This window comes from Aythya marila (assembly GCF_965140915.1).
Source record: "Aythya marila genome assembly, chromosome: 15".
NCBI classification, from domain to species: domain Eukaryota; kingdom Metazoa; phylum Chordata; class Aves; order Anseriformes; family Anatidae; genus Aythya; species Aythya marila.
In genome coordinates, this window is record NC_139056.1 from 11,564,774 (window position 1) to 11,579,449 (window position 14,676).

Here is a 14,676-nt window from a genome sequence, read left to right on the forward strand (position 1 = left end):
AGCAGTCTAGCCCTCGATGTCGCTGTGAAGGGTCCAGATGCACAAAATCCTCCTGCAGTTACCACCCCTCCCATGCCCAGTGGAAATCAGTGTGTGGTGCCAGGGCAAGCTGCAGGGCCCAGCACCATGCCACTCCACAGCCTGTTCAGGGGTGATGGGTAAGTCGGCGCCACAAGGAGGGCTGCTGGAGAAATGTGCAGAGCTCTTCATGAAGACTTGAAGAAAACACCCTTTTTGTGTTTGCATCCCCATTTGTGCTCCTGAAGAGGGGACAGTTGGTAGCTATCGGAAATGAAACATTTTGGTTGTCGCCGAGGAGAAACTCACATTTTTTCCCTGAAAACTTTCACACTAAATGGAAATTTTCTGACAAACTATTCAGCCAGAATGACCTTTTGTGCTGCAGAACAAACTGTGATGAACATTTTTTTTTTCTACCAGGTTTTTCTTATGACATTATGAATCCTGATGGGAGATTAGCAAACGCGGCTCATTATCAGTGTATGTAGCATCGGAGAGGAAGACTTGAAGCTATGTGAGATCTTGAAAACAACCACCCGATGCCAATAAGCAATTTGAGATACTAAATAGAGCCAAAAAAGCAGAAACCGTGGGCTCGAGTCAGTGCTGATGTAACTCCTCTCTTTAAGTTACCCTAAGGCTGAATTTGCCTCGAGAAAGTCAAGCTGGGGAGCAGACTACTAAGAAACTCAGACTGGATGAATTGTGGCAATGAATTGCCAGGGTCAGCAACAAAATCATGAGCCCATCACAGCGGGAACAGGATTCATTGCTGAATGGCTGAGACCAGAGCCTTTGCTGGGGCAAGGTGATGAGGCAGAGGTCGGTAAATAACCTTTCGAACCACCAAGGCAGACCAAATATGCTTCACCATCGCCCGCTTGCTTTTCAATGTACGCGTGCAGTGTTTGGAAAACAAGGCCCTGTCTGTCTCCGCTGAAACAGAAGCAACAAAATAACACTGCTTGTTAGGGAAATGCCAAAACATGAAAAGATAATTGAAACATTCAGGCTGGCCGCAAATGGGGATAAAGGCAATAAATCCTGAAAGCGCGTTGTGCTATCTCAGGCAGGAGTTGCAGGCACAAGGCTTTGGCTGTCATTCTGCCAGCCCGGCAAGGCTGCCTTGCTGCGCCTTTATCTGGGGAGTTGTGCCTCACCCAAGGCCACAAACCTGTGTGATGCACAAAGGGATGTGCTGGTGCTGGACCAGGGATGATCTGCACGCCTCTTGCTGCAGCTGCCCTCTGCTCTCCTCAGAGAGGTTTTGTGCTCACAGCAAGTATGGTGAGGCAACTGCAGGTGAAGTGGGGTTCACGGGCTACCTGTGGGCATGCAGCCTGTGGAGTGATGCAAAACAGAAGGCAGAGAGAACCCAGGAGTGGGGTGGCCTCACTGGAATGGATGTGTGGTGTTATGGGGACACCCCGAGTCCCAGTGCTGCTGTGTCACCCTCAGGGCACAGTGGCTGCAGGCTGTCACTCCAGCACAAGCGGCATCATGCAGCATTTTGGGGGCTTTTTTGGTGCCTGCCCAGCCTGGTGATCCCTGGTGACTGATTTTATCTTAACATTAATAAATTCAGAGTAAATGATCGAGGGAACACCATAACTCAACTATAAATCTGATATAAATGAAGACAGAATCTTTCCATTTGGTTCTGTGTATCACTGAAACTCATAATAGGGGGAGAAACCTGAGGGGGGAAAAAAAAAAAAAAAAAAAAAAAAAAAAACACACACACGCAATCCTGCAAACAAAAATAGGATCCTCAAATCTTCTGCTTATTACATGGCAACTAAGGTATGTGACACTGCAGAGCTGTTGGCTGGTGGCCTAGCCCTGCTCTCACAGAGGTCTGGGAGAAGTTATGCAAGTCCAAAGGGAATCTGCGAGTTTTGATGAGGACTATCCCCGTTCCTCCAACGCTGCTGTCCGTGACAGGGCTCAGCTCTGAGATGTGCTGCAAGGTAGGTGGCTGATGGTGGCCACTGCATCTTCCCATTGCTGCTTCATTCACCTGACTTTCAGTGCTGAGCCCACACCTGGAAGCAGACTTCTGTGCGAGGCACTGTGCTGGCATCATTTCTTGGTGTCTGCTCTCTGATTGGGGTGCTAAGAGTTATCAGAGAGGGAATTTCCAGCAAAAGGACCAACCCCAGCCAGCCAGAAGGGCTCAGCAGGTGGATGAGGGCTGCGGGAAGCACAGCAGGGCTGGGGGGATGCAGTCCTTTCCTGAAGAGCAGCTCCCCTCTGAGTTTTTTCCTGGTGAGATCTTTCACAGACCACCCTCTGCCCTTTTGCTGGCTTTGATAGTCTTCAAATGGAAATGCTTGACTCTAGGGAAGAAATACAGAGCAGAAAGACATTTCACCCCTGCTTCTTTCCCCCATCTGCTCCAGGGCTTGATCCTGCAGGTGCTACCAAGGCAAAGCTGGAGTCAGGTGGGAGAAGATGGTTTGCCAGAGAACTCCAAGGTGGGCAGTCAGCACAGAGCAGCCAGCTGCCTCCTATGCTGCTTTGCCCTTGTCTGATGCTGCATGGGGACCTGCACTTCTGCAGCACTGGTATAGCTCCTTGCAGCTCCTTCACTCTGGAGGTCTCGAGGCATCGCTGTAACCCCCCCAGCTTGCTATGTGAATGCTGACCTGGTGAGCATTACCTCTCTTTTGCAAAATGCAGCCATTTCTTTTTCTCTGCTGTAGTAGTTTTCCTGCAATTAGAAGTTACCACAGAGCAGCTGGAACTGCCAGCACTAATACAACACGCACAGCAGCCGCTGCTACCTTCGGGTGGACGGCCTGTATCAGATGGCACCCGGATGGTTTCAGCATGAATCACTCACTGCCTCTGTAACCAACATTCCCATAACCTAAATCTATCAAAAAGAACATAAACCACATCAGAAGCCAGTTCTCAGATACTCATTTGCTAAGACTTTGGAAATCTCTTATATTAAACAGATCATCTCTTTATAGGAGTATGAAGCTGCCCTAATTGTACAAAGGGTGGAAAGGGACAATCTTCCATCTGGGAAGGCTGTTTAAGTTTTTCTGGCTTCCTAAAAAGCCATTGTCTTGTAAACTGAGCATTCCTCTGCTAGCCTGGTAGACACAACATTCCCCACATCCCAGGCGCGGCCAGCTGCGCTCCTGGCACCGCAGCGTATGGCAGCGCTCCAGCCCGGCACCCACGGGTGCAGCAGCCCCATGGGGATGGGTGGCTCAGGAGGGCCGAAGATGTCTGCCCCCGAAATGCCATCGAGAGTGTGATGTGCTGTCAGACACAGACCCACACTGGCTTTTTCATGACAGCAGCAGCAATCATTGTTTTTGGTACTTTGGCTCTTTGCTCTGGGCACACACTGCGCATTGCCCCCTTCTGCTTCTGCTCCTGCTCCATTAGAAGGGCTGCCTCCATTCTTACAAGCACAGGTTTGTGCACACTGACATCTGAGGGGGGTGTCAGCTCCTAATGCAAGTCACATCTTCCAGGGAAGACTTCACCTGATGTGATGATAATCCCAGGCACTTGCATTCTGCACCGCCAGCTCTCATTCTTATTTGTTGCTTCCTTCATCTCTTGTTGATAATGTGCTCGGTTTCTGTTTGTATACATGCTCTGATACATGCTACTGTACAGCTGATCAGCCCTACATTCACACTTTGCTGAAGGTATGTTTCTTTCAAAAGGTTTTACGTTACCGAAGGTAGTAAGTCATAAAACAAAACCATTGTGGCAAACATCATTTGAAGTTAATCTCAATAAAATCCACAGTAAATATTTATATGCAATACAAAAGTGGCTGGATTTGTTTACCATTTGACATTATTGGAGAGAGGATTCCATGTAGATTAGTCAGCTAATCTGCTGTAATCTGCTTAAAAAGCAACCAAAATGGGTTCCTTTCACTGAATCATGTTAGCCCTATGTGCACAGTGACCTCAGAAACGGAACAGATTCAAACACAAAAGGGCATTTACCTTGTGGGCGCTCACAGAGCATTGCTCGCATTGCAGCAGGGCCATAAATTTCCTCTTTACCTTAAAGAATAGGCTGTGGTGACTGAATTTAAAGTGAAAAGGGTGTCAGGCTCTTCTATCCCATTTCCTTGCTGCAGCGTCTGAACTACATGGCCTGAGGATAAGCTTACCTTTGATGAGGCACCTGTGAGGTGTTTTCACATAAATTGTCCTTTCTGGATTTATTCTTTTCAGTTCACTCCCTCCTACCAAGGAGCCGTGAGGTGCCTCTATGCTATTCTATGCTATCGTGCTCCTGAGTTAATAGGGAAAGCATCCTGCTAATTTCTTGATGTTTCTAAATTTGTGGCTGATGGGGATTTATGTTATATCCTTTACCCACAACTCAACTTTGTTCATAAGGAAATTGCAGCTCACAGTGGAAGAGGATTTAGTTACTCATAAAGTAAAGTTTCACCTTGACAAAGGCAGCTAAGGGTGAGTCCTGAGCCCACTGCCCCAAAGGAACAGCTTGCCTTCCTCTCTGCTTGTTAGTTTTAAGCCCCAGCACCTGCCTCCCCCGAGCTCTGCACCCCTCTGCCCCTGACCTGCTCCTCCACCTGGGCCAGATGGGCAGCTGCAGCCCAGCTCTGCTGCTGCGGCTTCAGACCGAGAACCTCTTCAGGGAAACCCACAGAAGGAAAAACCCAGCTTGTCTTATCCTATAAACAGCAGCACCACCAGGACCGCCGATCCCGGCGTGGGAAGGGATCTGACCCATCACCTGTGCTGCCTTCTGGCAAACAGCTTTCAGTGGCGGGGCCATCAGATTTTTTCCCTACCACATATCCCCAGTGCCAGTAGATCATTTCAGTGTGGGTCCCTCTGAATAAAACATTCATCTGCAGTCCTTCCCCCACCCCATCCTCAGCAAGGCCTTCATTAGCTGAATACAGTGGCTCAGCTCCAGCACGCACAGCTGCCGTCACTGCTGCAATTCTTTTGCCTTGAGAAAAAGCATATACAATTTAATATGCTCCTGGCACAACAGCTTTTCTGTAGCGGAGGAGGCGGGTTTGTTTATGGCTATTTTGATAGGGCAGCTTTCATCCGGACACAGGTTCTGCTGCATCTCCCCGCCCGCACAAGGGTGCCTTTGTTGGGCTGGTGCTCATCTTCCTTGGGCGGCTTCAGTACCTCCTGCCCACTGCAAACGCAAGTTTTAAAAAGCCGTCCCGAGTTAATTCTGGATTTCTCTTACTTCGCTAAAAGCTAAATCCCGGGCTAAGCGCCAGAAACGCAAGGCAATAGGAGAGGGTGTGATGCTTTACTGGCTACGTGTCAAGGATAGGAACCATCCTGCCATCTCATGGCAATTTGGCCCATCGTAACACGTGCTGGACGCATCTGAGCACTCACGTCAGCCGGAGCGGGGCACGTGATGCTGCTGGCGGCCGTTTGCAGCTTTGCCAGGCTCAGGAGCAGCCCTATTGCTTTCCCAGATAGTTCCTCCATCCTCGCCAAGATCCCTACAAGGATGCACGACTCCTGGGTGGGAGGACCAGGACCGGGACTTCTCCATCAGTGCCAGGGCCAGCACCAGCAGGCACAGCTTCCCTTCCTGCAGCAATTCCTGCCATCACTGATACATGGGTTTGGCTATAGGGTGACGTGTCCCCCCCCTGCATGCCACAGGCTCCGGCTTCCCGGGCAGGGTGGGGCCCAGAGGCGATGCACCTCGAGGCTGGAAGTCTCGATGAAATAACCCACGGACTGTGACCGCAGCCAGCTACTCCTCTCTGGCAAATTGCTCGAGCTGCCCCTGGATGAGCAGGAGAAATAGCCTCTTGTATTTCTCAACTGTTAAGTCTGTTCTCTCTCTCTCCCTGCTGGAGTGGAAATAAATGGTGGGAGGGTTCAGCCAGCACTAATTCAGAGCCATGTTCTCGCTAAGTCTCTGCTACTTTGTGCGCGGACCACAAACACAACTGAGAAAATGAAGGCTGCTAGAAATACGACAAATCGTCAGATTATCTTAAACACATGGTAACAAAACAGAGTCACTCTGTAGCGCATATAAATTCCACACATGTGGAGGAATGTAAAGCAGCTATTGTGCCCCCACTTCGCGGATCCATTTCACTATTTTCCCAGTTTATCTGGAAAATACATACTGCATGGTACTGTACGTCGTATTTCACTGCTATGCACCATGATGTCTTCTAATTGAACAATTGCCATGCTTGTAGTCTAAGGGCAATACAAAAGTGCTTTCAAACAATAACAATACATTTTCTGTATAAAGAGGATAGGGAGTAGCCACTTCCCAGAAAGGCTTGATTTCCCCAGAGCCAGCAGTATGAACATCCAGAGAGCCAGTAACAGCAGGCAGTGGTGAGAAAATCCCTACCTCATCATCAGTCTATATGTCCTGCGTCCAACTGCCAGCTCTCCAAAGCCAGGCGCGGGCTGTCGGCACCCACCAAGGGCACGGGAATGCACCCTGCAATTCCCGATGGCGGGGGGCTTGGGCAAGGGGCACCTTTTTGGAAATTAAACCTTTTGAACATGAACCCGAGCTGTAAAGAAAGGGGAGCATCACTGGAGCAGCTACCAGGGATCACGCAGAAGCGCAGCATCTGCCAATTCATTCAGCACTGCTGGCCCACAGAGCAAAATGGCACGCCGCTGTTCCATGTTTGGGAGACAGTTTATACTGGAATAGGAGCAGTCTTTTTGGGTAAAATGATTATTTTTTTCCTCCATGAGAACTCATGACTTCTTAAAGAGAACTCTGCACGCTTGCACAAGTGCAGGAGCCGGGGATGGGTGTTTCAGCCTGTCTGTGCACAGATTCTCTGTGCTACTTCTGCAGAGAGTAACTTGGAAACAGAGATTAAAACGGGGCTGGGGATAGGTTGAAGCCCTCAGAAGCCAAAATAGTCACCCATGCACTTCTGAGACAGGACTCCAGAGCATGTCCAGTGAGACATTCATGTTCTGCTTTGCTTTCCCAGGCAAAGTGCAGCCTCTTTTCTAAAAGCTGCATCCAGAGTTTTAGAGCTCAGAAGAATCACTCTGGTATTGGAGTCTGATCAAGCACAGAAAACATCCTCAGCCTTCACAAAAATACCAGATGGCTGCAGATGCCAGCTCCTTTGGCCAGGCAGCTTTTTCAGAGAAAAGGCCAGCTTGTTGTGCAAGTGCTGCATCCCAGATACAACTCTGCTGAGCAGCAAATGGCCGTAGAAAAACCCTTTTTAGGAGCATCTAAGACAGTGCATTCCCGTAACATCAGCTTTCCAAGGCTACACATATGCTCCTAGCCAGTATGTTCTCATTCTCCAGAGGGAAGGGAGACCTACAGAAGTCCCTCTGGCTGTGAAAACCCCCTTACGGGTTTCTGAGCAGTTCTATGCATGGAAGGGGAAAATAAACTACAGGCAGAGTTGCCAAATCATTGGGAACAAATTTTAAAAAACATGCCTGGGCATGCAGGAGTAGATAATTCTGTCTCTGAATGGTGAGTTGCTCTTTGAAACATGGTTTTTTAAACCAGTTAGTGCTCACTGTGTCAGCAGTGTGACCCTAACTGTCCTGCTCTGCTAATCCCACCCACCTGCCGCAGTCCCGGGGGACACCACAACTGCGGTGGCTGCATCCACGTAACACTGCAATAAACCACAGGCATCACAGTCTCTGGCTCCTTTCAAGGACATCATCACGGTTTTACCTCTGCACAAGACAATATTTTCTCTCTGCTGCTACACAGAAATGTACACAAAGAACAAATATGATCTCTTCCACAGATAGGAAGGAAAGGATCTACGTGCCACTGAGAACTGCAGAGCCAAATGTGATGCACACAGGTCGTGCAACCTTGCACAGCAGGAGAAATTTCACCCTTAGTGCGGTGGCTCCATTTCTGGAGATCACTTACTGCAAGAAAACCAAAACAGCAGCCAACAACCAAGCCAGCATGCATTGGTATTACTTTGTTCTCTGCTACCGCTCTTGTTTTCCACTAACACTGGAACAGGTAACATCATGTCAGACCGCGCCTGCTTGACGATCAAGGATTCACGGGGCTGGTACCTTTGCACAACTTCAGGCACCCATTGCCACAAAGTGGTAGGAATGCTGGAGACTGCTTGCAGTAATCTTCTACATACACAAAAGCACGGTCAGCCATATGGGGCTTGTAAAAAAAAAAAAAGCAGAGGTACAATCAGTTTCTATTAAAAATACAGTCTTTTCTTTCTCTTCTGAGTCCTGAAATGGCTGTTAGACAATTAAAACCAACCGAAAAAAGAAAGACAATGAGGAGTGGTGAGATGCTCTTTTTGGGGGAGCGTGGGCTGGTAATGTCCATCTGGAAGAACCTCAGAGAGTGGTCACTTCTGATTGCTACATAATGTGAGTAATTCTCTGGAAAGATGAGTCCTTCCCGCCTGAATCACTGCGAAGGGGGAAAAATAACACAGTCCAGAAATGGAAAGCTGGATGGCCCTTGGAGGCCAGGAGCCGCCCAAGATTCCTGTGTGGGGGCCACCGCAGAGAAGTTGCATGAGCACATCCGTAAGCCCAGCACACTGCTCTGGGTGACGGCTCCAGCCCCAGAGCCAAGCTTGGACCACAAGATGCCTTCGTACGTGGCCACCCAGAGCTCTGGCTGACACTGCAGGTAGCGTGTGGCACTTAACAACGTGCTAAATACCTCTTCTCACCAAGCAGCCATAATCTCCAGCCCTTCAATCCTGATCCATCCAGATTCAAGAGATACAGGCAGTTCCTTCAGAAGCTCTGCCTTCTTTGAGAAGTTTGTCCTCAATGCAGTTCTTCTTGGCCAAGCCATGGCAGCAGCACAGCACAGCTCTGGTGCCAAAAATGGCTTCGTGCTTCAGTCCTAGGGAAGCTGCACTTCTAAAATCTGTGTGGCCCAAAGCAGAGAGGAACAACTGGGACAGATTCTCTGTGGTCCAGACTGTGGGCTTTGTCTGTGATACTGGGAGAAAAAGCTCTGGTATTTGAGAACAACTCTGTTCTCACCCAGTTCCTCCAGCTCTCTGTACAACAGCTTGCACCAGTAGCCCTGTGGGCTTCAAAGCTCTCCACAGCGTCCCTAAAACCACTGAGACAGCTCACGTACTTCATGTTCCACATGTGCTTAAATTCCTTGCTAAATTGACATCTCAACAACATGAAGAGCCTAGAGACACCTTGAACCCCTACTTCTTTATATAGATGTATATGGTTACATTTAAACCCAAGAATTTTTCTCTTCACGCTAATCCTGCAAAAAAACAGTTTGGTTTCCATTCCTATATATAGCACTAGGATTCTTGGTCTATTTTTTGTCCTTTTGCATCTGATTATTTTCAGCAGAGTTCAAACTTTTTATGATATGCAGATTTTAACTAGAACATGACTTCTATTCATACAGTCTTTCAGTATTAATAAACCCATAACAGCCACAAGTAATGTAGAAGAATTTTATTCATACTGCAATTCTGTCCCATCATCCACTGCAAATATTACAATTATCTTTCAAATGTCATAGAATATCAGTTTGTTCCACTTCAAGCACAGGAACCCTGGTGTTAAACGATTACACTTCTCTTGAACTTGCTTATAACAGAACCATAATTCAAATGTATTCTTCATGATCTATAAAGGTTCAAAATTCAAAAGAGTCTGTTTTGTGTGTGTGTGCTCAAGTAGCTTCTAAACAGTGAGACTAATAACTCGGTGTTTAGCAAGACATGTGTCTTGCATATTATGCAAAACACATTTTTTTATGAATACAACAGAAATGCAATAGGTTAAGTAACATACATGAGTGACTGGTAACCTTTAAAAATATGTCTTAAAAATAGCAGAAGAGAATACAAAAAGAGTGAAACAAAACAGAAGTTTTGCAAATGCTTATATGTTTATTGAGATATATAATGGGCGTCTGCCTATATAAATGTATGTCATAAAACTGCAAGGTTGAAAAACATGAATGGTCATATTTGCTACATGCAAGGAGCATAACATAATCATAATAAATAGTAGCAACTGATATACACTGACAGGACCACTGAATATATGCTGAAATAAATTAAGCACCTTGAAGTGATGGTAGGACTTAGACTCTGAAGTCAAGGAGCAGTTAGCTCTGTAAAAACCACTGTGGACAGGTACTGGAATATTGGGTCCCAAGAGCCTTCTTGGTGGGAGTCAGTAGGAAAATCCGAAATTATATTTTGTTAACTCCAAAAAGGAGTTAACACCAGTATGAGTAATTCTAGACATGTTCTTAACACCTCTAGTTTCAAAAGGAAGATTGCTGCCTTATTTCATTATATAACTTTTGGCGTGTAAAGGGTATAGAAAGTTCATATTTACTCAGCGTAATGTTATCATTAAGAAGAAATACAGTTTTTCTGCAACTGAAAAGTGAGCAGTGCCATTTAGAGTAGCAGGGATGCAGGGATTTGCTTCCGTTAGCAAAGAGAAGTTTTCCTTCAAAGGAAAAGCTTCCCCAAAGAATAATCTAACTGATCCCATCCTGGAGGGCTGCAGAGCAAAGCCTGGCTCTGCAAAAAGCTCCACTGAAGAGGAGACCCATATCTACACAGAGCAGCCACAGCTGCCTGCAAGGCTGCACCCACATGGGGCTTACTGCAGGTTCCTGGTGCTTTTTGTTCTGCAATACGTGTCTTTTGGAGGAGAGGCAGCATTTTGGAACATGTATGTGGCTTTCAGAGAATCCTGGTCATATACTAAAAAAAAGGCTTTTAATTTTAATTAAGTGGACCTTACGTAAAAGAGTCCTATTAAACTGCTGATGTACAGCTGCCATTATCTCTTAAGTATTTCATATAATATTCAAAAAAGTGGCTGAGGACACTCTGGTGCAGATAAATATGTTACAAAGCTCCGCTTAGTTCAGTGAAGTTCCCATTGAAAGGGCTTGTAACACAGAGGAATATGGCCCCTATTTCTAAACCACAAACAAGGTGACTCAAAAGTTCTACTTTTCCTTGGCTTACTGGAATGATCAAAACCTTTCTCTAACCTTCCCTCTTAAATTGTGCAACTGCCACTGACCGCATGGATTTCAGAAACCTCCAGTCCATAAGCAGTGAAAAGGCTTTTAGAAGTGACAGGCAGAGGGACATCACTTTACCAAAGAAGCTTACAAAAGGTGAATAAAACCAACTTTAAGGGTAGGTGAAAGATAATGAGGGAAACAGACATTCATACATAGTTTAAATAGTTAAAAACACAGTTTTATCTATATGATCCAACAACAGGTAAAAATCTTGCCTGCAAGCCAAGAGCCTAATCTTCCCTGCATGGTACCCCCAAGCTAGTCTTATCCAAACAGTTGTCTTCTTTCTTAAATGATACATAATATTTGAACTGACATCCAGTGCATGACATAACAGAAAAAATACACATGAAATGCACACCTTTTATTTTTTTCTTTATAAAGCTATGGAGCTGCACAGAGCAAATTTAAGTGCACAAGGTCACACAAAGGCAGCTTTCCAAAAGGAATCATTTAGACAGTGAGTGAAATGAAACTGTTGTATCTCTGAATGTTTCTCTTGAGGATCTCAGAGCAAGGGCCGAGCACTCGTTCAAAGCGGGGCCGGTCGAGCTTTACACACTTCAGGGGTCCACGTGCCACCACTGTAGCAGCCCGGGGCCGATTGAGCAATAATGCTATCTCACCTGAAAATAGGGACAAATACGCTGTCACACGTCTGCGCCTCTTTTTTGGAAAGTGCATATTCAGGCCACCATACAGTTACTTTGATTGTAGAACATATCCCTTTATATTATCTTGATAGACACTCTACATAATTCTGTTGACAGTACAAGTGCATTACACATGCATAATGCATGCGTGTAAAATGCCTTTGAAAACAAATGTATTCAGACTGTTTTGCTGATTCTGGAGCTGTCTCCTATCAGCTACATTGGTGTAAACCACGGAATAGTTTCGGCTTCAGTGAAATCTCTCAGTATTGCTGAAAGCAGAAGCTGACCTATGCATAACCCCTTGTTCGTTAAAGAGTAGAACGCTAATTAAGACAGCAACTACCTCATACAATCCCATTTGCTGTCTTTCTGAACCATGCTTAGGCTGAATTTTCTTACCAAAATAATCTGATGGTCCAAGTCTTCCCACTTCAATGTACTCCTCATTATCAGACCTGCGCTGGAGAACGGAAGCTGTGCCCTGGGAACAGAAGCGGGGAAGGTTACTTTGCTTTGCCTAAACCTGCTACCCCTTTGAAAAGTATTGAGTCTGGAGTATCCGCTTTCGCAGGACACATCACACTCCTTTAGTTCTGCTATGGGAAAGATGACAATCTCAATTTCTTATACATGAATAAAAGGAATTCAAGAATTAAAAAAAAAAAAATCCACCAGTATGGAAAACTTGATTTCACTCTATGAATGTGGCATTGTTTGGATGTGGACAGATTGGGCTCAGGCACAACACAAGAGGAACAGCACAGAATTCAGTAATTTCTATGTTACTAATGCACATCATGCTGTGCAAATGTATGCTTCAATATACTTTAAAAATATGTTCTGAGTGGATGGGGAACCTTACAAGTGATGCAGAGAAGATTTTCATCATAAGCACTAAAAAGGCAATTTTCCCAGCCACAATCTAGGGACAGAAATTTGTAAAGCAGCAACTAGAGTATATTCCTCACCTGAACATTAACTGGCTTTCTTGCCAAGACTGTTGGTAAAGGGAGTTTTAATGCTAATTGCAACAGAAAGTGGTATTTTTTAGTGTCTTTGCCTTCTCATGGCCTTTAGTGATCTGGACACCTGCAAGTCAGTCACTTGAGAGATGGAATGTGTCTTGTCTCCACGACCGTTAATAACTGCAGTGCTTAACACGTGCTAATACATGTCAAAACTCAGTAACAGTCTATTTAAACCTTCAAAGGGGTTTTACATGCAAAAATATTCTAACCTGGAGGAAATCTTAAATTATTTGCGGCACAAAGTTTTTGTAGGGGAAGAAGGTAGCTGCTTTCTGCAAAAAAATTACTATGACATTAGAAATTATGTTCAGAGTCTACACCAGAAGCCATGGCAAAGGCAAAATGTTAACATATTTGATTTTAACTGAAATTAAAAAGATTCTTAATAAAACAAGATTTTTAAATAGACTGCAGAGCCAATTTTTTTGACAGTGGCCTGATGCTGCTGCAAGAACAGTGCAAAACAGAGGCAGAATTTAGGTGCTGTTGGAGAGCATCGAAAATGCTTTTTTTTTTTTTTTTTTTTTTTTTGTTTTTTTGTTTTTTAATTTTCAGCTTGTACAGTAATACCTGGGAGCTGATACAACCTGGACAGAGAAGTGGGGGAGACACAGTAAAGTGACCTATGCTTGGAAGATGCCAGTTATTGGACAATATCACAGGAATCCCCTAGTTTAACACACAAGCCTTGCATATTGCTCTGCTCATCTGCACTATTGGTGCCTGTAACCAGCTGCAGCACCACTCCAGCCTGGAGCACAAACCTCCCTCCAGTGCTGAGTGTTCAGTGCAGATGAGACAGCTGCACACATCTTTCAGCTTCCTTGCATCGAAATAAATATGTATGCTTCAGTTTACAATGGGGGCTCAAGGAGACACTGAGCAACCTCAAGCTCCTTGGCTTCAGTGCAGCTAAAGGCACTCAGCACCCTGCAGAACGAACCCTTCACCTCTGTGCTGTGTTTAAATATGCCCCATAGGATCCTGAACATTGTCATTGAACTGTAAATCTGAACAGCAATGTGAGGCTGCTTCAGGTCTGACTTTTGTTTTTCTAGGACCTGGGGCCCAGGAATATCCACTATTATGTAGCAAATTATCATAATTTGCTTTTTTCTGAACAAGTACTGCTAAGATGCTGTAATACTGTTGTATTGCATCATGTCCTATTTCGTAGCAGGGTTATTTTTAAGCCCATATAATTTATGAATTGCTGGGGCACTCTCTAGGTTAATTTATAATGCAACCTTTCTATGCTACACAAATGAAGAGGTAAATTACTTCTGATGATGGCAGGAACCAGAGCCAAAAATCAAATAATGTGCAAGCACTGTTTGAAAGGTGCTAAGCATCTGATGGTTTTTATATGTACTTGGATGTATATCAAATTAATCTGACACAGTAGAAGTTATAATGTCTTATTTTGCCCATTAGCAGTAATCTGTGCTTAGTATAAATTAGTAGATATCAGACTGTCACCACATTATATTGGCCATGACAATTTACCATTCTACTGCACCAGCCACATGCCGTATCAGCATTAAAAAAATACTGAATAAACAGCAGGGCTGTAAATCCTAGTCCATTTGAAAACAATTGCAAAACTCTTGGCTTCAATGCTTTCACTCTTGATATGCCAGACATCTGATGGCATAAGATACAGAACCATGTGCTTGGCACAACCTGCAGGAGCAAGGACACCTGAGCTGGGCGATGTTTCAAGATCAGTTGTTCAGAAATAAGCTAACATATTAAGGGAGGCTGCCTTTGGTCTTTTGGTCGCAGTTGCTTGGGGTTTTATCTGCTGTTAAGACCTGCCGTGTACATAAAACTGTCCACAGCAAGTGTATGGCCATCCACAAAAGTAACTGAAAGGACGGCATGTAAGAAAGTGATTTGGTGCCTGTCAA

At 45.2% G+C, this 14,676-nt stretch overlaps 1 protein-coding gene across 3 annotated transcripts in view; it reads right to left on the bottom strand.

The window, feature by feature from the left end:
* Nucleotides 1–9,501: 9,501 nt before the first annotated feature.
* PRKAR1B (protein kinase cAMP-dependent type I regulatory subunit beta) overlaps nt 9,502–14,676 on the bottom strand; it is a 99,699-nt gene continuing 94,524 nt past the window's right edge. For all 3 annotated transcript variants that reach the window (XM_082772253.1, XM_082772254.1, XM_082772255.1), the window contains exons 10-11: nt 12,138–12,219; nt 9,502–11,708 (exon numbers count right to left, since the gene is read on the bottom strand). In XM_082772253.1, the coding sequence (XP_082628379.1) occupies nt 11,536–11,708; nt 12,138–12,219 (255 nt within the window). In that variant the 3' untranslated portion in view covers nt 9,502–11,535. The remainder of the gene's footprint in view (nt 11,709–12,137; nt 12,220–14,676) is intronic.